Consider the following 25,442-nt stretch of genomic DNA (forward strand, 5'->3'; position numbering starts at 1 on the left):
TTGTCAGCCAGATTCCTAAAAAGCCAAAGGGTTTTATGTGCCTTTAAAGTTAACGTTACATGGGCTGGAATACCAAGAATTTCAGAGGTGCTTAAAAATATATGTGGCAGTTTATTAATAAAATTTTGGTTCAGCCACAGTTATTAAATCTAGATCCAAGAGCTGCAGATCAGGGATGATGAAGATCATCAAGTTTATGACTGTGTATCAAAAACGGTGGAAATTTAAAAATTATATGAAAATATTTATTCAGTAACAACAAAACTTTTAGAAACCAAGTCCTGATCAGACTGAGCAGTATCAAATGTGCATTGAAATGTGCAAACTATTATTTGACAAGTCATTTGATGTGCTGAATTATCTTGCTGAAATAACAGGTAAGGAAACATGGGTTTTAATCTTGTTCATTTACTTTGTTTACCTCCATGGAAGTTGTCTCCTGGAAAAAGTTTACAAAATTAATTGACACATTTGACAGAATTAGCTATTTCACCAGCCACCGCGTGCGTAGACTGTAACTCCAGACGTTATAGAACAATCAGATATTAACATAATTTTTCACTTTTTTTTTCCTTTACAAATTAGCATTATAGCGATCTCTGTTCTGAAAGTCTTTATAAGCACGTTTTGCATCTGTTTTACTATGCGGGATTCTTCCAAAAGGTTCCAGATCATTGAAGCAGGCATCAAAAACTTCATCCACAGCTTTTTCTGCCGTCTCTTTGCTAACTTTTCTAACAGCCAGAATGGAACGAATTGCTCTGTCTCGTACACAAGTCTAAAGTGGGAATTAGATAAAGAAAAATATGTCATTATAAGTATAAATACTTTTTCTGGATTTTGTCAAGAATTAACTCCTACTAGATATGTAATAATTTTGTATCACAGAAAAATCAAACAATGCCCCTAATAAGCATTAAAATACATTTTTGTTCCATCCTGTTTTAGTTTTCCATGTGCAAATAAACCATCAGATAAATAAAAGACACAAATTAAAATACAATTTTGCATTTGTTGTAGGTGTCAAGCATTTGCACAACTTGACTTGCACATAAGACAAAATATGTCAGAAAGAAACAGACACAAATACCGGTTAGTACTTTTTCAACTGAAAGGCTACAAAACATAAATGAACGATTCCTCTACTAGCCTTCATTTTGATACCTCTCTTCATGGCAACTTTTGCTTACAAGGTTCTTCTACCAAAAGATAAAAAAAAAGATGCAAACATCTCCAGCTACAAGCTAACTGCCACACTAACATGAGCGGCTACTTGGGACTCAACCCATAGTCTTTATTACTATTAAAAAAAAATAATTCCCCTAAGATTTAACACAAGGTTACTCCCTTGTCATTCTCCTTCCTCCGGTCTTCAAAGACTTTTAGAGTTTTACCCACTTACAGTGGCTAAGCTATTCCCAGTACACTTCCTGCAAACTCTGTGTTTTGTTTAGTTCTTGTTAACCAACCGTTGTCAGTGGCAATGCTCTATAGTATGACTAAGCGACAAGGCATTTCACTCCAACAAAAACAACAAGGTGGAACAAAAATTTATCATAAATCATTAAAGGTATTAAAACTTAATTCAGAGAAAGCAGCAAGTCTACAGCATATACTTCTTTTTCTGATGATTTCAGCTATGAAACCGTAGAAGGCTGAGATCAAATAGACAAAGATGGCTCGTGACAAATCAGCAGACTTTACAGTCTTTACCTGATGGTGTCCTTTTAATCCAAATTTAAACCTGGCTATTTCATTCATCAGTGTACAGTCTCCACTGAGATTAGCAGCTCGAATCTATTGAGAAAAAAAAGCCACAGGTTCAGAGAAACACAAGGAAATACAAAGTCAAAAAAGCTGTAACAAATTTTTTTCTTCCTCAATATCTTCCTGGTGACTGCTGGTAGAGAATATTCCCAGGGCCATTTCTACTTATTCAATCCATATTACCCTTTATATCCACTCTCTCAGCCTCAATGAACTGCCAAGCATTACCATAAAACCCGTAAGTTTCTCCAGGGACCAAGTCTCACATATTCCCAAAGCTTAAATGAATGAGCAGAAGAGATATGTGTGTACAAATAAGTGCTAAAAGAACATAAGAAGTAATATTCTCCTCAATCTATACCAGAAGCTGATCCAAGAATCAGATACCTTTCGAACTCTGCGGCTGTAATACCCAGAAGAGCAGTAACCCACCTACTTTAGGAAAAAGCACATTTAAATGAGTATGTACTTTTCAGCCTGTTAACTCTCTTGACCTGTGTACTGTAATTTCTTTTGTCTGCCAAGTGTTCCACGCCTTATGCCTTCAGTTATGAAATGTAACTAAAACTAGATTTCCTATAATTAAGCACCAGAGTGAAAATAAACGTATGGAAAATATGAAATGTAAGAATTAAAAAGCTGACAATAAAAATTGTAAACACCAGATAATAAAATCAGTATCAAAAGATCCAAAGCAACTAAATAATCTCAACAAGAGCAAGAACATGCACAATCTTGTTTTATATGTTCTCTAATTTTATGTTTGAGGGTTACACGCTTTATTCTGCGCTATATAAACGCTTAGACAAAGAAAGAAGACAGTTAACGATTCTAAATCATTGTATTTGTTTACATGGTAAGATGTTGGCAGTGGGGGGGGCTGTTGGGATCGCTTCTGTGAGGCAACACAAGGGGTTGCCCCCTTGCTGGATAGAGCCAGTTTCATCTGGCTCTAAAATGGATCTGTCACTGATCAAAGCTGACCACACCAGCAATGCCAGTGGAACCTCTGTGATGACATATTTAGAAAAGATAAAAAACACTACATAGCAGCTGTGACAGACAGCAGTGAGAAAACCAAGAGAGAAACAGCCCCACAGACACTAAGGTCAGTGAAGAAAGAGGAAGAGGAGGTGGTTCAGCCACCAGTGCAGATTCCCCTGCAGCCTGTGGAGAAGACCACTGTGATACAGGCTGTCTCCCCACAGCCTGTGAAGGAACACAATGGAGCAGACACACAAACTGTAGCACAAAGATAACCCCAGACCAGAGCAGATGGACACACCCTGAAAGAAGCTGCAGCTCATGAAGATGAGCCCACATAGAAGAAGGTTTTCTGGCAGAAACTGTGGTCCATGGGGGACCGACAATGGAGCAGTCCATTCCTGGACTGCACACTGTGGAAAGGACGCAAGACAGAGCTGGGCTTGAAGAATAGCAGCCCATAGGAAAGACCCACATGGAAGCAGTTCATGAAGGGCTGTATGCCGTGGGAAGGACTTCACACTGGAGCAAGGGAATAGCATGATGAGGAAGGAGCGGCAGAAACAAAAGTGTTACAAACTGATTGCAGCCCTCACTCCCCTGTGCTGCTTTAGGGTGAAGGAAGTAGGAGAGTCAGGAAGGAAGGGGTGAAGTTAAGCCTTGGAGAAGAGAGGCAGATGGGAAATATTTTTAGTTTTATTTCTCACTATCTTAGTCTGTCACTAATTTGCAATAAATTAATCTTCCCCGAGTCAAGTATATTTTCCCCATGACGGTACCAGGTGAGTGACCTTCTTGTCCTTATCCTGATGCACAAGCTTTTTCATCTAATTTTTCTCCCATTCTACTGAGGATGAGGAAGGGGAGTTGCAGAATGACTTGGTGGGTGCCTGGCAGCCAGCCACAGTCAACCCCACATAATTAAACAAAACGGCTTTATTGATGTCACATAAGGGTACTTCATTAAGTTTTAACTATAAATAGATAAAGATAATACCTGTCTGTGACCCTCTTCCACAGCAAATATGAATTTAATTAATGAATTAATTTTAGTGAAATCTAATTTACTCTGTACCAGACTCATAATTTTGCTTCTTTCACATATTGTTCATAGGTGAAACCTGTGCACATCTCGAGTGTGGAATCAAGTATATTCTCATTAAAAAAAAACCAAACAAACAAAAAAATGACAACAGAAACAATGCCCCAAAACAAAGCTCCTATAACATTTTTATATAGCTTTATATATTTTCAAGAATGTTAAGCAGAAAGCACCTAATTCACAGAGTCACAAAAATGTACTTTCATAATATTAATCATAAGGGTAAGTTATTCTGTGGTCAAATGACATGGATTACATCAGAAAACAAGTAAAGCATGTGAATACACATGAGCCATGTACATAAGAGGACTCCTGACTAGCCTGTGCTCAGTTTAATTTTACCTCCTAATGCACTTATTTTTAAGTAGCAAATTCCTGTGTCCTATGTCATCTGCAACGGACATGGACACAGCTAAAATGTACCATTAGCAACACTGCCATTAATCAAAAAGTGTATATTATAGGAAAAGACAAGTTACTTAACCAAAAAAAATCAAACCAAAAATAAGGTTACCTTCCTACTGTGATAATTACCAGAAACATGAAGATTTGCAGGGGAGAAAAACCCTATAAATGTTTGATTGAAGTGTGAATGTGTTTTCATCTCTAATCACTCTCATTTGTTGGTAACTTCTTGTTATGGTTACACTCACAGTGATAACTTTCTACTTAATATGACACTGACTTGTTAATATTTGTGAAAAATGAATATTTGCTTTCTGAATTAAACTATTTAGGCTGACCTGACAGAAAGGCCAAACGCATTAACATGATAAAGCCAAATGAAATCTGTATAACAACATATCTATTTACACATGAACCATCCCTAATAATCAGCAGTAATTAATACAATGACAACATTGGAAGCATTTTAACTTACCTCTGAACATGCTAAGTGTTTGACATTTTTAAACCAGTCAACATGCGCACGGCAGTGATCAAAAGCATGGATCAATTCATGTGTGACCACACGGTTCATATGGGATTGGTGACGAATGTTGTTCTGACACAGAACAATCTGTAGAATATAAGACAGAGACAGTCTTTTTACCAGATTCCAACATCTCTCTTACTTTGCAGAAACCCAGCGCACATCACCTACAGCATTTAGAACTCTACATCAGTGTTTTGCAAGATTAACAGCTTCGTCATTCTGCAGTGTACAAGTTTCAATATCACAGAACATCTTTCATTTATCTTATTTTCATTACTAATTTAGATATCAGCATTACTAGATTTAATCCTCCTAACAAAACACTAATAAAAACTGTAATCCTTTGAAAGAGGACAATGTTCAGTGCCTACCTGAGATGTGGCAGAATCAAAACCTCCACTGACACAGCCATCACAGTTTTCACAAGAAAAGTGCCGGTCATTGAAGACAGTGCTGAAAGGCCCAAATACATAGTTATTGGGAAGAACTTGTAAAAGACTAGCAGCTCTGTATGACAGTGATGTTACTACACAGAACAAGATGAATTCGTTTACATACCAACCAGATTGTTTCATAGCCTCAAGAAGAAGTTGAGCATATGGATCTAGAAAAACATTGCTGCAATCAATTTCTCTAGAGAAAAGTTTTAAAAGTCATCTATAATCAAAATAAAAAGCACTAAAAAAAAAAAAGCACTACACATGTAAATTCATACCTTGCAGTACTTAAACCTAACACAACGCAGACAGCACCAAATTGTTACAGCTCAGGCTGTGTCAAGTGAGATATCCAAAATTATTTGGGGATCAAGTAACTTCTGATGTTATTTTACTAGTAACAGACATCAACAGAATGGCCTATGCTGTCTTCAGTAACTGTCAGTTAATGTAACAAAAGGAAAACGGCACAAATGAACCAGAAATCGGCAAATCCACTAAATTTTTTCAAGAGAAATAAGCAGAGAACGGCCTTCCCATAGGATAAAAAGCACACGGCCGCTTTTGAAGCAGTATTTTGTCTCAACGCAAAGCAGGGCGCTCCTCAGGCAGCGGCCGTGTCCCGGCAGGGGACACGGCTGTCCCCGGTTCTGCCCCAGGGCCGAGCACAGGGCCACGCTTACTCGTGTCCAGGGTCATCCTCAGCATCAGCTGGCACCTGTTGTGGAAGGTGAACAGGCTGCGGACCAGGAAGCTCTGCGGCTTCTTGTTCCGATCCGGGAAGAGCCGGTAGCCTAAGTCATCCTCCTCCTCTACCCCCCGCTCCTCGGGCGCCAGCGGCGAGGCGGCCTCCCCGTGCTCCATGGCCGGACCCTGACCGCCCCGCCAGCCACACACCCGGCGCGAGGCGAGGGCAGCGGCGCAGCACCAATCGCCGGGCCGGACCTGCATCACGTGGGGCGGAGGCGGGGCCAGGCAGAGCAAAGGGGCGGGGACAGCTAGAACGAAGGGGCGGGGCTAGGAAGAGCCGGGGGCGGGGCCATGCAGAGCGAAGGGGCGGAGCCAGACAGTGCGACGCGGCGTGGCCAGGCAGAGAGAAGGGGCGGGGCTAGGCAGCAAGAAGGGGCGTGGCCAGTCAGAGCGAAGGGGAGTGACCAGATAGCGAGAAGGGCGTGGCCAGGCGGCGCATGCGCAGTCTCCCCCGGCCGGTTGCTCTGTCTTAGGGTCGCTGTGGCGCGGGAATCAGCCGGGTCCCAGCCGCGCTGCACCGTGCGAGGGGGCTCGGCTGCCCGGAGAGGCCGTCTGGCGGCGGCAGAAGGAGGCAGGACCCGGCGGAGGTGAGGCCGCGGGGGGACGCCATGAGCGGGGTCCGGCGGGGCGAGGCGAAGGGCGGCCCACCCCGAAAGAGCTGCGGCCTCGTCTGTAACTGCGCCAGCGGTGGAGGGACCGCGCCGGGCTGGTTTTGCCTCGGGGGCCTCTCCGGCCTGAGCCCGGGCCTGCGGTGGCGCAGCAGGGGGCCTGCGGCCGCTCTCCCCTGAGAGCTGCGGGGACGGGGCGGCTCTGGGTGAAGCAGAGCAAGGCTCTAGCGTGGAGGCTCGAATAAATCCGCCTTGGAGGGTGTAAGGGCTGTGCTGCCAAGGAATCATAGAATCATCGAATAGTTTGGGTTGGAAGGGACATTAAATCATCCAGTTCCAGCTCCCCTGTGATGGGCAGGGACCCCTCCCACTAGATGAGGGTGCCCAGGGCCCCATCCAACCTGTCCTTGAACACCTTCGGGGATGGGGCAGCCACAGCTTCCCTGGGCAACCTGTGCCAGTGCCTCACCACTCTCATGGTGAAGAAGTTCTTCCTTATGTGTAGTCCAGATCTGCCCCTTTCCAGTTCCCCCGTTCTCCCATTCCCCTTCGTCCTATAACTACAAGCCGTTGTGAACAGTCTCTCCCCAGTTTTCTTGTAGCTGCTTCAGGTACTGGAATTTTGCTATAGGGTCTCCTTGGAGCCCTCTTTTCTCCAGACTGAACAACCCCAACTCTCTCAGCCTGTCCTCGTATGAGAGGTGCTCCAGCCCTCTGATCATCCTTGTAGCCCTACTCTAGACCTGTTCCAACAGTTCTATATCCTTCTTAACGTTGAGGATTCCAGAAATGGACACAGTACTCCAGATGGGGTCTCCCAAGAGAAGAATAGAGGGGCAGAATGACTTCCCTCGACCTGCTGGCTACACTTCTTAGTGCAGCACAGGACATGATTGGCCTTCTGGGCTGCAAGTGCACATTGCCAGCTCGTGTCGAGCTTTTCAAAGAACCCTCACAGTGCCTGGGTGAGCAGGTGGTAGGTAACAGGAGGAGGCTTATGTTACACGCTTGTGCAAAATGTTTGGAACGCCAGAAAAAAAGGAGCTAGATTTAATATTAGATTTTCACATGTATAAGAATGTTTGTTTTAGTCAATGAGAGTAATCTTTTGAAGCATCTTGCCATAGCTACCATTGCCTTAGTACACAGGGTGTACTAAGCTCTGCGTAGTGTTTGGTGTGTCCGTGCCCTGGCTGCGTGGAATTAACTCACTGAATATTGCAGAGACAGTTCAGTATGGGGCAATAGTTGTATGTGAAAGAAAATATAACAAGCACCTAAATTGGAAATAGGATGAAAAATGTGCATTTTTGGTCTCACCTAAAGTTTTTTTTGCACTTCGTTTCAAATAAACCAAATATTTAGAAGATTTTAGGAGAAATATATTGCCAAGGGAGGATGTGTTACCACCTATGTATAAATTAGGGAGAAGAGCAACTGCTGCAGCGGGCATCTACACAGCTGCTGAGTCCTGAGGATGGAGAAGCATTTCTGCTTTTGGTACCATTAGTTCACTAGTAATCACTTTTCCCTCTTTTAGGAGACTCTTCTTTGTAATTATAGACAGCATATTGTGTTGTAGAAATTGTTAGCTTCACTTGCCCGTACATTTTTATGTTTCTATTCTATTAAGTTATTGTCTTACTAGATGTTAAAAATAATTAAATACATAAGTAATCTAATCCTTTTCTCCCTTAAAAAAAGTGTACTACCTCTATACATAGCTTTTTTGTCCTTATGTGAGGAATCTAAACGATCCTGAGGCTCTTTCAGTCAAGGGTTTATAGTTATCAACCATCCATAGCTTTCTTTATCTGAGTTTGTATTTAGTTCATCATCAATTATTTAATCAGGGTTGTTTTCAAAATATGTGTACTTCATCCTTTCATTGTTTTGTGGTATGAACTGTACTAATATGGATTTTTTTTCTGAATTGTTACCAAGAATGTTTTTAATGTTACTTTTTATTTGTCACTTAGAATTTCTGTGACAATAAAACGTCTTTCTTTTGAGACAACAAAATTTATGAAGACTTTGACATATTGACATTTATAAAACAGTATTTTAGGGACTTGGAGAGCTACATATATACAAAGAGAACTTTCAAAGAATATTCTGGACTTGTAATTCCCTAGACTTCATACTAACGCATTGCGTGTGTTCACTCATTCCTGTGCTGAAAATATGTGTGTATTTAAGTGTACTTACTCGCAGGAGACGAAAATGCTTTTGGGGTCTGGGTTGTCAGATATCTTTTTTCTATTAAGATAGAAGGCAGGCTGTGTATCTTATTTGGGTTTTTTTAGTTAAATGTTAACAGGTTAAATTTTTCTTCAGTCAGTCATCTGAGACTCACAGTAGTAATTGCTTTAAACTAAGATTATCTTGTTTTCTCTGTCAAGATTTTCATTGACTTGTTGGACCCTTTACCTTACATTTAGTTAGAAAGCATGACTTACTATTTGTTCTGATATCCCTTGTTTTATCTAAATAACATAGTTTCTCATAATCTGCAGATTACAATGAGCGCACCAAATAAATCACTAGAACTACAGCTGCAAATGAAGCAAAATGCTGAAGAACTGCAGGATTTTATGAGAGAATTGGAGAGTTGGGAAAAAGATATTAAAGAAGTGGATTCTGAACTAAGGAAACGGAGTGGTGTCCCAGAAGAGGTAAAAATGACAAGTCCAGTTTCAGTAGTAACTCAGTTATTTATAATGTGATAGTTTTTGTAAAAATTGTTCTTTGCTTCAGGAAAATTGTCTGTTGATTTAAATTTTTTGAATAGAAGTTATGAGCTAACCCAGCTGACTGTTCCTCGTCTGAAGTATACTAAAGGTTCCTCTGTAAACTGGTCCACCAACAGAGCTGTGGGGCAGTAGCTCTTGGAAGTGATTGGGCCAGTGTGTTTCTAATTAGTTCCAGGTAGATCTAGAAGAATACTTATGTCTGTAGTGTCAGCATTTCTTATTTATTGCTCACTTTTAATATAATGGTGTTATTCTTTAGTGTTACTCTGCAGAAAGTTGTCTTCTAAAACTTAACTTTGTATCATATATATAATATTCACTATTTTATATATTGAAAGATTTATACCTGCTGACCATATTAGTTTTGTAGAGCTCCTGAGAACAGCTTACTGGTTGGATTCCTAATATAAAACCAGCCGGTAGGTAGGTACTCTATTTAGATATAGGTATTATAGATTCTTTAATACAAGTGACTTTCACGTGTCTGTTTTATAATAAATTACTCGTTTCAATTTAGAATTTGCCACCAATTCGAAACAAGGCTTTTAAGAAAAAGAAGAAAAGCAAAAGTAAAGTCCCTTCAAAGATAACCAGTGAGGAAAACAAGAAGAACAAGATCAAGTCTTACGATTATGAAGCATGGGGAAAACTTGATGTGGTGAGTCAGAATATTTGCTTGTTAACTTAGTCTTGATTCTGTCTTAAATAAGATTTTCATATAGTCCTTGTATGAACACAGAAAGTAGCCTTCTCTTAGAAATGTTATCTGTTTAAAATTGGGAATGTTGAGAAATATTTGAGTTTTCTATTGGCTATGCTGTCTTCCAGGGGATTGAATTTGACTTCAGAGTGAAAAAATGGTTTAACAATAGGTCTACTAAAAGGTCATAATTCTAGTAGAATACAAGACTAAACACAGCTGGCAGTATTAGAGGGTAGATCTCTCACTTCTGAAGTGTGGAATATTCCTTAATAAAGAATACTTAAGCAGTAGAAGTTTTTAAAAACACACTACATATTCTTTAAAATTCTTACTTGATTTATTTCATGTTGTTAAATTGTAATGAAGATAATAGTTTATTTTTATCTGATTTCAGGATAAAATACTTGAAGAACTTGACAAAGAGGATAGTACTCATGATTCTGTATCTCCAGAATCAGACTCTGAGGAAGACGGAATTCGTATTGATGCAGAAAAGGCTCTTGCAGAGAAGGAAAAGGTTATAGCATTACCAATGTTTGTTATTTCGAAGTAGGACTTGGACAGAGGAGCATTTGTAGTTTCCTTTAAAAGATTGTTCACAGAAACTAGTCTTCTGGTGGAAGAAGTGCCTATTTGGAGTTTTTATGTCTGATTTCTTGCCCGTTATTCCAACATACACACTTCTCACCACATTTCTGTTCTCCTCTTCGCTGCTTGCAGCAAAGCTGTCATACTGTACTTAATGTACTCCTCTTATGATTAATGTATTGATGTTTTTTTTGCTTTGAGAAGTTGGATTGCTGTATAGAGTTGCCATATGGATCAAACTGGCATTTACTGGAACACAATGTCTGAATAACCCCAACTAATTCTTCTAAAAATTTAAGATTAATCCCTTTGCTAGGCCGCTGCCTCTGGGAATGATGGGTGAACTGATATCTTCCCTGCTTTGCTAATAGCAAGCTGGTACCAGTTCAGCTTTACCTTGTTTTGCAATTAGAATACGGCAAGACCTATGTCGTGCTTCATTTCAACATGTGATAAATAGGCGAAGTTGTATAGCAGCTTCCGTAGTTTTGAGAAATATATTTGTTTACAATCACCCAACATTATCTGTCAGTCCATCCTTTTCTTCAGTAGACTTTCTTAGTTTTTCTTTTTTCTGTCGTTGTTGTCTGCATGGGTGACATCTGCCTTCTTTCCCTGCTGCTGTAGAAATTCCTGATGTGTTATCTGGAGTCTGTACTGAGAAACTGAAATGTCTTTGGCCAGTATCATCTTGGTTGCAGTGAAGCAGCCAAGGACAAATGAGAATATAGTTTGGAAATTAAAGATGCCAGATCTAGTTATTAAAAACTCAGACTTCAGTAATTCTCTGTGGCAATTTTAAGCAGCCATGTATGTGCTTGCTGTAGGTTTCTGGAAATGACCTACAGATATTGAAAGCGTGTAATTAAACCCGCTTATTATATAAATCAGAAATATTTAATATGGGATATTTTAGTTAAAAAAATATTTCACCATAAAGCACTACTTTGAGAGGTTTTAAACAAAAATGTTTGAGCATTCTAAAATACAAGCTTTAGATTATTTTTTTCCACCAAAAGTTAGTAATTTGTCATGTACAGTAATTTGCAAATAAGACTTTTTTCTATTCACAGGGTAATCACTACTTCAAACAAGGGAATTTCGATGAAGCTATAAAATGCTACACTAGAGGAATGCATTCTGATCCATACAATCCAGTATTGCCAACAAACAGAGCATCAGCTTTTTATCGAATGAAAAAGTAAGACTTGTATTGTTAAATCCTTAATATTATCTTCTTTGAAATGCTACCTTCAGATTTTTTGTCTGCTTTTAAGTTTTGATTATATTATTTATCATGCTGTATTACAGTCTGTGTAAGACTGCTGTTGCAAGCTGCTTTGCAGTTTCAAAGTAAAATAGAAATTGTCAGGATAGGGTATCTGGTAGTCTCTCTGATCTTCTTTCTCTGCACTCACGCTGAGAAGTTCAGCATCTCTTGTGTTACAGTGTAAGACCTCAAAAGAAAGAGAAGGTTCACTATCTAATTTGCTTTTCAGATTCTGTGAGCTCTATTTCTAAGGCTTTGTTTTGAGGAAAGAAAGGGTACAGTAGAGTTGATTATTCTTTCTGTTGCAGTAGAGATTGTTGACCTCTGTTTTCCTTTCTTGTTTTAATGTGTTCTGAGTTGAGAAATGTTTAAATACTTGTTATGTGTTGCTTCTGAAGCATAAATCTTCGAAGTAAGCTAACTTGCGGAAGTTATGGGTTTTGTTACCTAGATGTGACCAAACTAACTTGTTCATATTTCTGATAGATTTTCTGTTGCAGAATCTGACTGCAATTTAGCACTTGCTTTAGATAAAAATTACACAAAGGCTTATTCCAGAAGAGGAGCTGCTCGCTTTGCTTTGAAAAATCTTCAGGGTGCTAAAGAAGGTGAGGTTTTTTAAAATTCTTTCCTTAAATTAGGTACAGATTGTTGATCTATCTGCTTGATTAAAGCTTGTGTGATTTGCTTATTTGATGTAGAAATTTGATTTTCCTGTAAACAAAGAAATTAAATACCATATTGCAAATTCTTCTGGCAAGGTAAAATTCTAGCAGCAAGCCTAACGATTACTGTAGATATTAGTAGTTCTAGAATAATTCAGCTTTAACTGTCTTAGAATGATGTGTTCTTTGTAATATCTCAGGCTTTTTAGGTAACTACAAAAAAGTGTTATTTCAAAAGAATGCCCTTATTTTGTATTCTGATTAACTAGCCTGCAGTATTTAGCTGAAACATTGTTTTCTGGTCTTCTTATAGATTATGAAAAAGTTTTGGAGCTGGATGCAAACAACTTTGAAGCAAAAAATGAACTGAAGAAAATTAATCAGGTAATAAGATGAATAGGCCCTAATAAAATTAATGCACCCTGCTCAGTTTGTATCTGTATTAACTTATTTATAATGAGAACTGAATTAAACAAAATATCTTTTGCTTTTTCTGACATTTGAAGTTTGCTGAGGTCAAATCTGTAATAGAGTTTCTTCTGGCTTAACCAGCATGCGTGCAAACAGCAGTGTAATAGTGGATTGGAAGACTAAAACTGGATGTGTGCACCAACATCTGTGGGTTTTTTCAAGTCTTTACCTCAGATGTTTTTTCTACCTCCAGTGTTAATTTTTTTTTTTCAGTCATTCTTAGTGTTATGGTGTAAGGTAGCACTTCATATGAAAGAAACCTCTGTGTTCTTGACTGTAAAGCTGAACTGCTCACCTGCTTGTGGTCCCACTGATTGCTGTGGTCTACCAAGCCAGAAAGCATGTTTAAGCCTAGCAGAACATAATACTCTACTGCCAGTCTGATCCCTTTCATGACTTTCGTGATCCCTTTCAACTATCACTACTGCATGGATTTGCTTATACCTTTTCAACTGTAGTTTTGAAAGTGCTTGAAAAATTTATTCTCAGAATGAAATCTCAAAGTCTTCAGTAATGGAAGAAAGAAATTATTTGTGAATTGGTGTATGTATACACAGGTTCCATGGGTCGTTTTACATTGTGCTTCAGCAATTACATATGTTTTATTTACTACTTAATATTCTGACTTACAGTCCCTCATAAAAATAAATTTTCAAGAAGAGTTTAGAATGATCCTCTCAATTTGCATTCAATTTACAGCACGAGCACGTCTGTTAAAATGCTTGGCAGATTTTTGCATCTTAAAAGTTTAGAATTTATCATTTATATTATGAAAATGTCTAAGTTGGAGAAATACTTACTAAGGAAAAAGATAACATCTTTGTAGGCTTTGTCATCAAAAGAAAGTTCAGAACAGAAGGAATTTGAAGTTGCAGGCAGACCAGAACTAACAGACAAAGAGAAGAAGTGCATTGAAGACCAACAGCTCAAGCAGAAGGCTATTATAGAAAAAGATCTGGTAAGTCACAAATTGTGGTGGAACAGGAGAGAACTAGCAAAGCAATGTTCTGTTTTGTTATTAGTTGTGCAAATGTGTAAGTTCAACTCAGTACTGTCTTGAACTTCATAAATACAACGTCCTTGAAATAACCTTAATTCTTTCCCATTTTGGGCTCTATATGGAGGGGAGGGGACAGGGAGTTCAATTTGGACTCTTCTGGAGAAGTGATTATTCAAGATAGCTTTTACAACCCACATTGTATGTGATAACTTTCAAATACCTGGCAAGATAAGTAAAGCTCTAACTATATGTCAGAGAAATCCCATTTCTCCAGTATTATATGCATCTTGACCCCTGTTTGTCCAAGTAGAATTGTGGTCTGTTTCTTCTGTTTCCAAACCTCTGATTACGTGGTGAAAAGTATTTACAAAAAGGAATTCAGAGAGTGCAGGCAACAATGACAATAATGTATTTCTGGATACATGGTCTTGACTCACAGTTGGGTTATTGAGTTCTCCCCATTTCTGCAATTAAGTAATAACATTGTCAGCTAAAACATAATTTTCTTTCTGTTCTGAAGCTATTTAACTTCTGGCTTTTTATCAATGTTCCAGTTTCCTATATCGATTGTAAAAGGTAATTAGTAGGAAAAGAATGAAAGCATACATTAAATAGGTAAAAGGAACAAAAGATTGAACAGAACACGGAAAAGACATTTTGTTCTGGTGCAGTACTTTATTGGTAGCAGAGTTAACTCGCTGTGGGCCTGTTCCTGGCAACATGGACCCTGTCAAGTCTGAGCTGTGACTTTCACTTCATATTAGTACTAAGAAGCAAATTTTAATTTCTTGGGAACAAACAAAAAATGTAATTCATTTTATGGAGCATTAATTGGAAAATAACAGCAGCATTTAGGCCCGATATTTGAAGACAAGTTTCACGAGTGTATCAGGATAAAGAAAGATTTGTGCATCACAGAAAGTCATCTTGAAAGGGGGAATTGTAGGTTCAGCTTATGTTTAAATTCAGGAGGTACAAGGTGGTTTATCCAGCACATCAAGAGTAAAATAGAATCATGTGTTATAGACTTAAAAGTCTGCACTGAAACTATGCATGTAGGAACTTTTTTTTTTTTATCCTTGAAGTAGTGGAAAAAAATTAAGGTATTTTTTGTGGTCAGCCCCCAAGCTTAGATATGATGAAATATGCCACAAATGTCTGCCCTGATGTGAGTGTTCGTCATGATCCATTTTCTTGATATTGTGACCCTGTCTACTAAAAATAATAAGAAAAACTTAATGCATTTGACCTTTCTCAACACTGTTTTTTTTCTAACCTAAATATTGTAGGGTAACGGTTATTTCAAAGAAGGAAAGTATGAGGCTGCAATAGAATGCTATACCCGTGGTATAGCAGCAGATGGCACCAATGCACTTTTGCCAGCTAATAGAGCCATGGCCTATCTAAAGATTGAAAAGTAAGTAGAATTTCACATGCTGTACTGTTTCTTTCATGATCTGGTAGATTTTTCACTCATGCTCAGTTACTGTCACTGCTTCACCTTCAGTTACTGTCACTTCTAATTCCTCCTAGAATTCTGTATAGAATAAATTATATTGAGAACATTAACAAAGAGAAAACAGCTCAATATGTGTGATCTTACAACGCAGTTCATAGGAAAGAAGTAGTGAGAGAACAAAATAAGATCATTATGAAATTACACTTTGTAAAGTTTGAGTTCTTCATTCTTTTATGTGTGTAAAATTCTAGATATTCCCCTTTCTGAAAGGACCTGCCAAAACCATTGTCCTTTTCCTTCCTTTTTGACTGTAAAACAAAGTCAGTTACTAAATGGTGCACTGTAAAAAGAAGTGGACTATAACTCCCGAGTTCAAAGGGAATGGGTAGGAGCTTTTTCTGGAAATCATAATTTTAAAATATTTTTCTGTAATTTCATTAATGGAGACATGTTTATGTAGTTTGTTTATTTTGAATGAAGCTATATTAAAATAATCCAGTAACAGTAGGAAATGCATGCTTTTTAGCAAGTGAGAGAAGTTCCAAATGCATAATCCAAATGCCTTTTTCCTCCCTGATGGGATGGTAGTCTTAAACCTTTCAAACCGGTAGCATAAGAAGCAGAGAGCCGAGCATTATGTTGGTCATATGTTTCTGACGTGATGTGGCTGGGTTTCTGTAGAAACAATATATTGATCTCAGATTATGAGGTTGTAAAATAGTTTGCACAGGTGGTATTTCTGACACAGCATTTTTTAATTTAGTACTGAAGCCATAAAGGACATGATAATGTTCTCAGAGGGTCGGAGGGAGTGATACTCTAATTGAATGACCAAGCAAGAAAATCGTTTCTGTATGATAAATCAATGTATCATGGGTCTTTACATTACAAAGAGGGCCCAAGCATAAAATGCAGCAGAAGCTCATTGTTATTCTTATAAACGTCTAGAACTATTAAGAACTTAAAAAAACCCACTGTTTCCATAAATTTAATGATAGATTTAACGAGAAGATGAACTTCAAAATGCATGTAGTGGAGTCATGATTTAGTATAACTGGCGTAAGGAAACTTTGGTCTGATGCAAGTTACTTTAAGGCAAGCGTATATTGACTTCTTATTCTGAAATAGTTAAGGACAAGTCACAGAAATTCAGATGCAGAGAGATTTATTCTTGTTTATACTCGCTTTCCATGTTTGGTTGGTTTTTTTGTGATGGTATTTCTGGTTTTCAGAAGTACAAAGCTATGATGCTGACTTGGATTTCAAGGCGATTTAGTGTTTAAAGTGGACTCCAGTCTGACAGGCTTTACACGCTTATTTTTGCAGTAGTGAATTTCTCTGATAAGTCAGCAGTGTGTCATGAAATAACAAAAGATTTGGCTGAAGTTTCAAGGTGCTGAGAAATCATATTTTATACATTTACTTCTATTTTAAGTTTTAGTTCAATGGACTGCTTTTATATGTATATAGGTAATTAATATCTGTGGTCATATTTTAATTGTTTTGGGTAGCTCTGTGTTTTCAGTTGCAATTGCTTCTTTTGAAACTGATTATTAATTTTGTACTAATCTTTTGCTGAGATATGAAGAGGCAGAAGATGACTGCACACAAGCTCTGCTCTTGGATGCCTCCTATTCTAAAGCCTTTGCCAGAAGAGGAGCTGCCAGAGTTGCTCTTGGAAAGTTAAAAGAAGCTGTTCAAGGTATGACTTCGAATCAGCCTAAGTTGTCATAGGTAGGAGATGAGTATGAAGACATCCTGGTATTTTTTTATCTTACAATAGCAGTTCAATCCATTGCTGACTAATTGAGGTTATTGGTGCAAAAGTTAAGAAAGGTGGAGTTTTGTTGTTTCATTGAATATGTATAAAACCTTTTGTGTTGGTACCAACATAATTGGAAGACAGTATTGTTTGAAATGACAGCTGTTACTTATAGTAAATAGTAAGAAATAGTTTGCAAAATGTATTTAAAACTGGGTCTTGACATAAGCATTAGGATGACTTGCCTGCCTTTAATATAGAGCTCTGAAAGGAAAACAGAAGGTTTAAAAATTAGCCAGGGGTACTTTGTAACTTGAAATGTCTACAGTTTTCCTATGTTGTTTTTAACTCAGATTTTGAAGCTGTTCTGAAGTTGGAACCTGGAAATAAACAAGCAATAAATGAACTCACTAAAATAAAGAAGGTATGTATACTTGTGATATTTTTTTTTTCTGGTAAGCCTATAGTGATAGAATGTTTTCATTCTCTACTATGTACTTTTTAACAAAAATATCTTAAATTATTCCTCAAACTTGATCCTTTGGATAACTTGTCATTCCTTTTCAGGAATTAGCTGAGAAGGAGCAGGAGACTCATCAAGAATATCCTACAGTATTGATAAAAGAATGGGAAATAAAAAATATAGTGAAAGTGATTGATAATCCATTACATCTGAAATCAACAGTAAGTTTTGGGGTTTTTTTGTAAATTGCTTTAAATAACGATGGGGAAACTAGATCTTAAAGTTAAAATCCACTTCTTGCTTACTTGTGTAGATTAACTCCTGATAGAATGATCTTGCCTGTGAAAAGCTCAGTTTTTACAGATTTAACCCCTTTGATATTTTTCAAGAACCTAACTTCGGCATTTCCATGTTTGTGTAACAGCAATCATGGTGCAAGCATTCAGCCTACAGTACCACATGTGGGGAACGTGGTGTATGTGTGTATAGAGTAATAATAATATTAAATGGGGAGGCAACCCCACAGCCCTCTCCTGGGTCCGTAGGAAACACTGCAGTTGAGAGTAAAGAGGAGGCAGTTGAGTTTCCCTGTTCGATTGCAGACTTGGCAAAGCTCTGGGTGAACTTCCCTTCTTTTGATCTGCTGTTTACGGGTTCTGTAGCAGCTGTAGTGGTAACAAGACATGTTGCCTTCCCGTGTCATATGTTGCTGTCATCTAGAGCTACAGCAAGAGTCTTGAGCTTGCATTTTTATCTACATAGAATGTTGAAGAGCTGAGTATTGGTATAGCCATAGTTTTTGGCAATGAACTGTAGGTGGTTGTAGTCAGATTAATGAGTTACGTATGGCAAAATATGATAATGCAGAAAGTAGTATCTGCTTTCTTTGTGTGTTAGCAGTGAGTTGTGCAAATACAAAGTGTGCTCACGCTTCATATGGAGTACTGTAGTGTTCTGCTCTTGATGATTTTTAAATGTTTGTTTACCTCAAATATATAACTGAGATTAATAGTTTTAGTAGAAAATAGGAAATTGAGTACTTTATAGGAAATTCAGTTTTCAGTTTGGCTGCTAAATTAAGTGGAGATACTAGACTGATTGTGTTTTCCTTGCTATTCTGTTACTTTATGATGTTTGTAACTTGGTCAGCAAGCCGAGCTAAGTTACCAGTATTTATAATCTCAGTTTTGAGGGTCAAGGCCTATCTTCTTGGATAGCTAACTTGTTTAGCGGAATTACAAAACGTGACTAGATCCATGGGTCAAAATATACGTCAGTCTTTGTCTATTGAGCCTTAGCAGGGGGAGGAAAAAACCATATATATATATATTTTTAAATTACTGGCAAAACAGAATGCAGATTCTGAGATCTTCTAGAGTAGGGATATGCTGGTTTATGAGGGTAAGGCCAGAGAATGATCGTATGAGGCTTCCTGTAGACTATGATGATGTTTCCTTGTTTTTGGTATTTCTTTATTGAAAGCATGTTTATCTGGGGCCTGTATATACACTGATGTTGAGGCTACACACATGACATGAGCTATGTGTTCTGTTCAGAAGCCTTTGCAAAGAATACCCATTGAAGAAATTGATGATGACACACCAAATAGTGATATGCCCAGCACTACTTCTTTAGTCAATAACTGGACGATTTCAACCAGGGTTGAAACAACAGAGAATCTAGGTCTGGATGATCAGTTGGCTACAATGGATATTCCAAAAGCAAAGCACTTGAAGATAGAAGAAATCAGTGATACATTACCAGTACAGTAAGTGTAAAAATTATGATCTTCTTTTTAAAATGTAAATGTAGTTGAAATGTAATCTTGATTTTCAGATTTCTGTGTCATAAGGTATCTTAAACTAAAAGAGAGTAGAGTTAGGCTACGCATAAGGAAGAAAGTTTTTGGTGGTAGCTGCCTCATCCCTGGAAGCGTTTAAGTTCAAGTTAGACAGGGCTTTGAGCAATTGCATCTAGTGGAAGATGTCCCTGCTTATTGCAGGGGGATTGGACTAGATGACCGTTTAAAGGTCCCTTCCAACCCAAACTATTCTATGATATTCTCTAGAATTATAATTAAAAAGAAAATGTTGAAAGAAACTGCAGTTCTTGCACATCTGTCTCTTTCATCATGTTGTGGCTGAGACAAGTATGATCTGTTTAGTTTCAGATGGAAAACTAGTCTTATTCTTACGTTTCCAATATAAAGGAATTAATAGTATTTTCTTGTATGCTATACTCTCTTCCTGGTGCACTTCATTTTTCCCATCTGTGATTTTTATTTGTCATGTTTTAGAATAGATTATGAGCAGAGTTCAAACATTCTTTGCATACCAGTTGTGTGCGAAAAGGAGCAGATGAGAGCAGGCAACCAGTAACTCTGTTTTGCTTAAAGTTCCCAAGTTGCACTATATTAGCTAGGTGAGTGCAAATCTGGCTGGCTGAAACTAATCTGAAGTACAAAAGCCACTATCCTAATTTTTATCCCGGCTAAGTGTTACAACCCTACTTGTTTTCTGCTTGGGAAAGCTCTGTGTATGTGTCAGCATCATCTCATTGTGTTAATAGTAAATGCTTTTTGTAGAGTTATGGTTGAAGAATTTCTGAGAAACACTGTCCTGCACTCATCTTTTCCAGCTCAGTCAGATGGATTTACTGTGAAGTGCTGAAGAAAAAAGTGTATTTCTTAGTCATTTTATAAGTTCTGAAACATAAATGGACTTAACTGACAAATTATAGGACAAAAAATAGCTTCACTCTAATCAGTGTTGAAAACAGTTTGTTCATTTGACATGGCTATTGTTTTGCGTTGTGAAATTGTGGAAAATATGCTTCTGTAGCTCTGCAGCTGTTTGCAGAAATAGGTTGAATATATCTGTAAAGTTTTTTTTTTAATTAGAAAAGGTGAATCAAGTATAAAGCTTCCATAATTTGAAGGGGAGGCTTTCTAGATACCTGCTTGAACAAAAGTACGTTATTTTTAAAAACTTTGTTAGTATTTTAGATTTTTAAGGAATTAAAACATAGTTATCTCTCAATGTAGGATTTTCCTAAATATTTTCTTGATTGTTTTTCTCAAAATCTCTCTGCAGGCTTTCTGATAGCATGAAAGGAACTTCATCAGTGTTGCATCCATCCTTACCTGTGAACCAACAGAGAGAAAAAGAAACCAAAAGGTCATTTCAGTCTGCAACTCCAGTACCCCCGGTTCCTGCAAATTCTTTCCAGCTTGAGTCTGACTTCAGGAAGTTTAAAGACTGCCCAGAAAATATGTACTTGTACCTGAAGGTATGAAACGTAGTATGGATTGTAAGTGCTTGTAGTTTCTTCAACTGACGTTGAGTAAACAGCACAGAAGTAGGTGGAAGGGGTGGCTATGTTTAACAATAGTCCTTTTCTTTAATTGCCTTCACATAATACTAACTAGTTAGATCCACATTTCAGTATTTCCTCTCTTGTGCCTGACTTTTCACTTAGCTCACTTTGAGTGCGATTTGGGCATAATCTCTCTTCTTCAAGCACAGGCCCTGGCTCTGGAAACACTTTAATGCCTTACTAACCATGTTAAATTCTACTTTTTCAAATGATCGTTTTTAGGGTAATTAGACATAGTAACATTCTTATCTCTTTAAACTGAGGAAATGCTCGAAACACGTCAGTCTACTTAATGTGTATGTCTGCGTATTTATATTTTGAAAAAAAATTGCTTAGAAATCTTTAAAAAAAGCTAACAATCATCACCACGTAAAACCAAACAAAAACCCCAGACTTAATGTTCGATGTCAAATAGTGCAAGTGATTTGGTTTATTTTTTTTTTGTTTTATGCACTTCAGCATTGTCCAAGACCTCCTAAAAACTCATATCTAATTCTCATGACTGAACTGTATTTTTTTTGCCTAAAAATGAGTTTTTATTTTTTTCCAAAGCAAATAGAGCCTTCGCTTTATCCAAAGCTGTTCCAGAAATCCTTAGATCCAGATTTGTTTAACCAAATACTGAAAATTCTACATGACTTCTACATTGAGTAAGTGTAACTCCTCCTTTGTTTTACATTGCTTATTGCAGTTCTAGGTTTTCCTTCTTTTTTCTCCCGCCCTTGGGATTACAAAATTATTTCCAGTGCACAGCATTACACAAGTGTGATGCAATAATTGGTATGATTCAGTTATTCCTTTTTAAGAAATTAAACATGTCTTGAAAAATTAGATAGAAAAGAGGTAAAGAAATAAATAGCCTTTACTGTAAGTTGCTGAATTCAGTTCTGCTAAACAGCATTGGAAACTAAATTTTATTAGTTTGTATGAAATAATTTTTGTTTATATTACTTTGTATATTCTGTTATTACATATAATTACATATAATTGCATGTTGTTTGTTTTCTATGTTAACTATCTAAAGCTGAGAAATACAGGGGAATTCATTTTTGTGCAGTGCTTATTGTGATGCATTTTTGTTTTTAATTACCTGCTGGCATTTTACGGTAGTCAGGACAATTTATGAAAGAAAATTACTATTTGTTGTTAATATTTCTAACAAAAGACAGTGCCTGTTTACTGTTGATAAGAGGAATGTCAGATTTTCTGCATGGATGAAAATGATGGCAACTGTAATGTGCTTTTTGCTGGGCTTCCTATGACCACAGGTGCTGCTTCCCCCCATTATAAAAATGATGAAGCTGTGTCGAGGTGTAAGCATAAAATCATATAATAGCTATTCTGTACATGAACAGCAGTCAGTTTGCATCAGTCTAGGTAACATTTCTGCACTCTTGTTCTGTATCGGGAGGATGCTTGCACAAAGATTTCTGGGTGTTAACTTTTTGTTTCCTGTTTGGAAGAATGAACAGGAAAGATGAGAAAGGCAATAGAAGAGAGAGAAGGGAATTCCATTGGTCCCTTAATTTCTTTTTCTTGAAGTCTTTACTGCTTGCAGCTACTTAATCTTTCTAATCAACAGTAGTTATTTTTATATTTCTAATAATCTTCTTCAGGAAAGAGGAGCCGTCGCTCATCCTTGAAATCCTCCAGAAGCTATCTGAATTGAAAAGATTTGATATGGCAGTAATGTTTATGTCGGGCTTAGAGAAAAAAAGTAAGTAATTCAGTAACGTCTTTTTAAACTTTGTTTGTGATACTATAGGTTCTAGAAAGAAATACATAAAATTTAGTTCTGTTCATCTTTATTCCATGTAATAATCAGTTAAGGTTAGCTGTCTAGCTTCTTGGTTGTTTTAGAAATTAGTATGAATATTACGTAATTTTTCTTAGTATTTTGATTCCTTATTAGTGGTTAAAACTTGAAAACTACTGCTATTTCCTTTTGTTTTTATCAGTAATAGCACTGCATTTTAGTCTGATAAAGTAAGCGTTACTAGGATCTCATTTTGTAGCTGATACTGTTATAAATTTATGAATTTGTATGAAGTCTTATCTGTGCCAGGTATCCAAATTACACATTTTCCACGATTTACAACCATTTCTTGGCACTCCTGACTTAATTGTTGGCAAAGAGAACACAAAAGTCTTTAAAGCGCTCAGCCTGTTAGTCTTTCCTGTTCTTGAGGCATCACTTAGATGAGTTTGTAGTTCAAGTTGGCAGAGGCTGGAGTTCATGGTTTATAAAAGTCTCAAACATTCGGCACGCTGGGCAAATTGTGTAACAGTGAGATAGTTAGAAGCAAAACATTTCTTTGAGACCAAGTGTCAAATTTACTGTGTACAGCTGAGTTTCATTAATAAGCATTATACTTTCAGAATTTTGACATGTGCGTCTCCTTGAAATAAAATTGCTTGTTTGACTTAGTGGAGTGCAAGTAAATTCCACCTATGAATTGCCTTCGTGCATTTAACCTCATATAAGGTTTATCTGCCATCTGGCAATAACTTCTCTTTTGCATTTAATGGCAGAGTGCCAAGATAGTAAACAAAATAAAAGCTGTTGTCAGGATTATATACCTGTTTAAGGAAATGTCGTTAAGCAGCTCACGGGCATCAAAACAAAGGGAGAGCTTCCTTTTGCTGCTGCTTTTTTATACTCTCGTATTTTTTTATACTAAAAAATTATATTAATCTATATAATCCAAGTCTTACTCTCACTGAGGAGATTAATTACTTTAAATTAAATTTTAATAAGTTGTACCTTAATAGTGTCAATAGCTGAAATATTTTATGTTGGGATTTTTTTTTTTACAGTTACACAGGTATTGTTCAATCATGTGAACCAGATGGGATTGAAAGATACTTCCGTTAAGGAACTGGAGAAGAAATATGGCATTTTATCTCAGTGAGAAATTACCTGCATACCAGTTTCTGTTTCTGCACTTCTCTTACGTGAAAATCAGCTGAAGAAGCCTATAAAAACTGCAATTTTGTTGCTTTTGTATAAATAATGAAACTCTTAAAACTTGGTTTAGCCAAATAGCAAGTGCCTGAATAGATAATTATCTAGTTCTGCAGGTACATTTGCTTTCTAGCACCTGAAACATGATCAACATTATCTTCAGTGAAATCTGTTTGCTTCAAAGAACAATTTGGCAGATTTGCATTCAGGATTGGGACTGTAGATAGAGATCTTTTTAAAAAATAAATATTTATAGACGTCTTTGGTAAAATTCAAATGTTGTATATTATAAATGTGCATGTTTGTTTTTTTTTAGAAAATAAACAATGTTGAATTGAAGAAACTAAATTTTTAAGGTTTTTTTTTTAATTGAGGTGCCTAAATCACTGTTCTCTAAGGATACGCCACATCAGAACATGTAATCTACAAAAAGAACCTGAAGTATGATGGCCAAAAAATTCCAGAATTCTTTTTCTTGAGTTTACCCAAAAGCTGAGTTTTAGCATTGACAGCTAAGGTATTTTTGTAAGCCTCAACTGTAATTGTAGAATAGAAGGTATTAAACGAAAAATATAGGAAAAACACTTTTTTGTCATTTTTTGAGAATAATTTTAAAATAATCTCATGAAATACATGTTTTGACTCCATTGTTCCTAACCAGGTAAAGCTCTTAAACCTCAGAAAAGAAAGTGGAATACCTTTCCAGTATGAAGAAGACAAAGGCATAAAATTGCCTGAAATTCTTAAATGAGATAAGAAAAATATTCAACTGCTATTAGTGTTCACATGAGCAGAAGAAGGAAATAACAGCACTTGTGAAGTGTGTTGTAAGATGTATAACTGTAGTATCTAAATAGTGGTGTCTAAAAATTTGCATATGTCTCTAGGCTTGACTACTCTGTCTTTCGTCCTGCTGATACTAATATGTCAGTTTGCTTTCATCAGCCCTTGTACTTTACTGATCTGACCACAGAAGCTTTTTGATATTAATGTTTTTGTTTTAGTAATTGTGCTCTACCATTCAAAAAGACTTCAGACTTCCCAGATGGGTTAGTAGGAAAAGGTATGAATGTTACCTTCTTACGCAGTCAGTATTAGAAAAGTAATTTTAAATCATTTGCAGCTATGTAATGTCTCAGTTCAGATAAAATCTGGGTTGAAAAAAATAAAAAATAACTGAGCTACATCTTTGGGCTGGGGAGCAACTGACATGAATGGAACACGGGATCCGTAATGTAGCTTTCAATTAGCCCTGGAACTGAGCACTAGAATAGCCAGTGTTACTGGGGAAATGGGAGGGCTTTTATAGAAGGCAGTTTGCAGTTTACCTACAGTAGGAACTGTTAATACTAGGTGTGTCCCGAGTTAATTGGTAACTGGCTGTTT

General features: G+C 37.2%; 2 protein-coding genes across 3 annotated transcripts; one reads left to right on the plus strand and one right to left on the minus strand.

The window, feature by feature from the left end:
• Positions 1-229: 229 nt before the first annotated feature.
• ATP23 (ATP23 metallopeptidase and ATP synthase assembly factor homolog) lies at positions 230-6,170 on the minus strand. Of its 2 annotated transcripts, XM_009567811.2 has the most exons (6): positions 5,908-6,170; positions 5,346-5,391; positions 5,159-5,240; positions 4,734-4,871; positions 1,714-1,797; positions 230-778 (listed from the first exon to the last, which is right to left on the minus strand). In XM_009567811.2, the coding sequence occupies exons 1-6, from the start codon at positions 6,086-6,088 to the stop codon at positions 575-577; spliced, it is 735 nt and encodes a 244-aa protein (XP_009566106.2). In that variant the 5' UTR covers positions 6,089-6,170; the 3' UTR covers positions 230-574. The 2 variants fall into 2 exon arrangements, with proteins under 2 accessions (XP_009566106.2, XP_053912835.1); XM_054056860.1 differs by lacking the exon at positions 5,346-5,391 and having other exon boundaries at positions 5,908-6,029.
• Positions 6,171-6,407: 237 nt separating this feature from the next.
• RPAP3 (RNA polymerase II associated protein 3) lies at positions 6,408-24,630 on the plus strand. The gene is made up of 17 exons (XM_009567813.2): positions 6,408-6,561; positions 9,099-9,257; positions 9,853-9,993; positions 10,433-10,555; positions 11,700-11,827; positions 12,383-12,504; positions 12,875-12,945; positions 13,859-13,990; positions 15,322-15,449; positions 17,072-17,193; positions 17,607-17,677; positions 17,821-17,937; positions 19,273-19,484; positions 20,809-21,004; positions 21,644-21,741; positions 22,708-22,808; positions 23,909-24,630. The coding sequence occupies exons 2-17, from the start codon at positions 9,105-9,107 to the stop codon at positions 24,001-24,003; spliced, it is 2,010 nt and encodes a 669-aa protein (XP_009566108.2). The 5' UTR covers positions 6,408-6,561; positions 9,099-9,104; the 3' UTR covers positions 24,004-24,630.
• Positions 24,631-25,442: the final 812 nt, after the last annotated feature.

Source organism: Cuculus canorus, chromosome 1 (assembly GCF_017976375.1).
Source record: "Cuculus canorus isolate bCucCan1 chromosome 1, bCucCan1.pri, whole genome shotgun sequence".
NCBI classification, from domain to species: domain Eukaryota; kingdom Metazoa; phylum Chordata; class Aves; order Cuculiformes; family Cuculidae; genus Cuculus; species Cuculus canorus.

Coding starts and splice junctions, on each gene's coding strand:
- ATP23 (XM_009567811.2), bottom strand. CDS start 6,088: ATGGAGCACGGGGAGGCCGCCTCGCCGCTGGCGCCCGAGGAGCGGGGG. Junction 5,392..5,907: donor GAGGATGACCCTGGACACGA/GTAAGCGTGGCC, acceptor ATGTTTTTCTAG/ATCCATATGCTCAACTTCTT. Junction 4,872..5,158: donor TTGATTCTGCCACATCTCAG/GTAGGCACTGAA, acceptor TATATTCTACAG/ATTGTTCTGTGTCAGAACAA.
- RPAP3 (XM_009567813.2), top strand. CDS start 9,105: ATGAGCGCACCAAATAAATCACTAGAACTACAGCTGCAAATGAAGCAA. Junction 12,505..12,874: donor TCTTCAGGGTGCTAAAGAAG/GTGAGGTTTTTT, acceptor GTCTTCTTATAG/ATTATGAAAAAGTTTTGGAG. Junction 17,194..17,606: donor GTTAAAAGAAGCTGTTCAAG/GTATGACTTCGA, acceptor TTTTTAACTCAG/ATTTTGAAGCTGTTCTGAAG.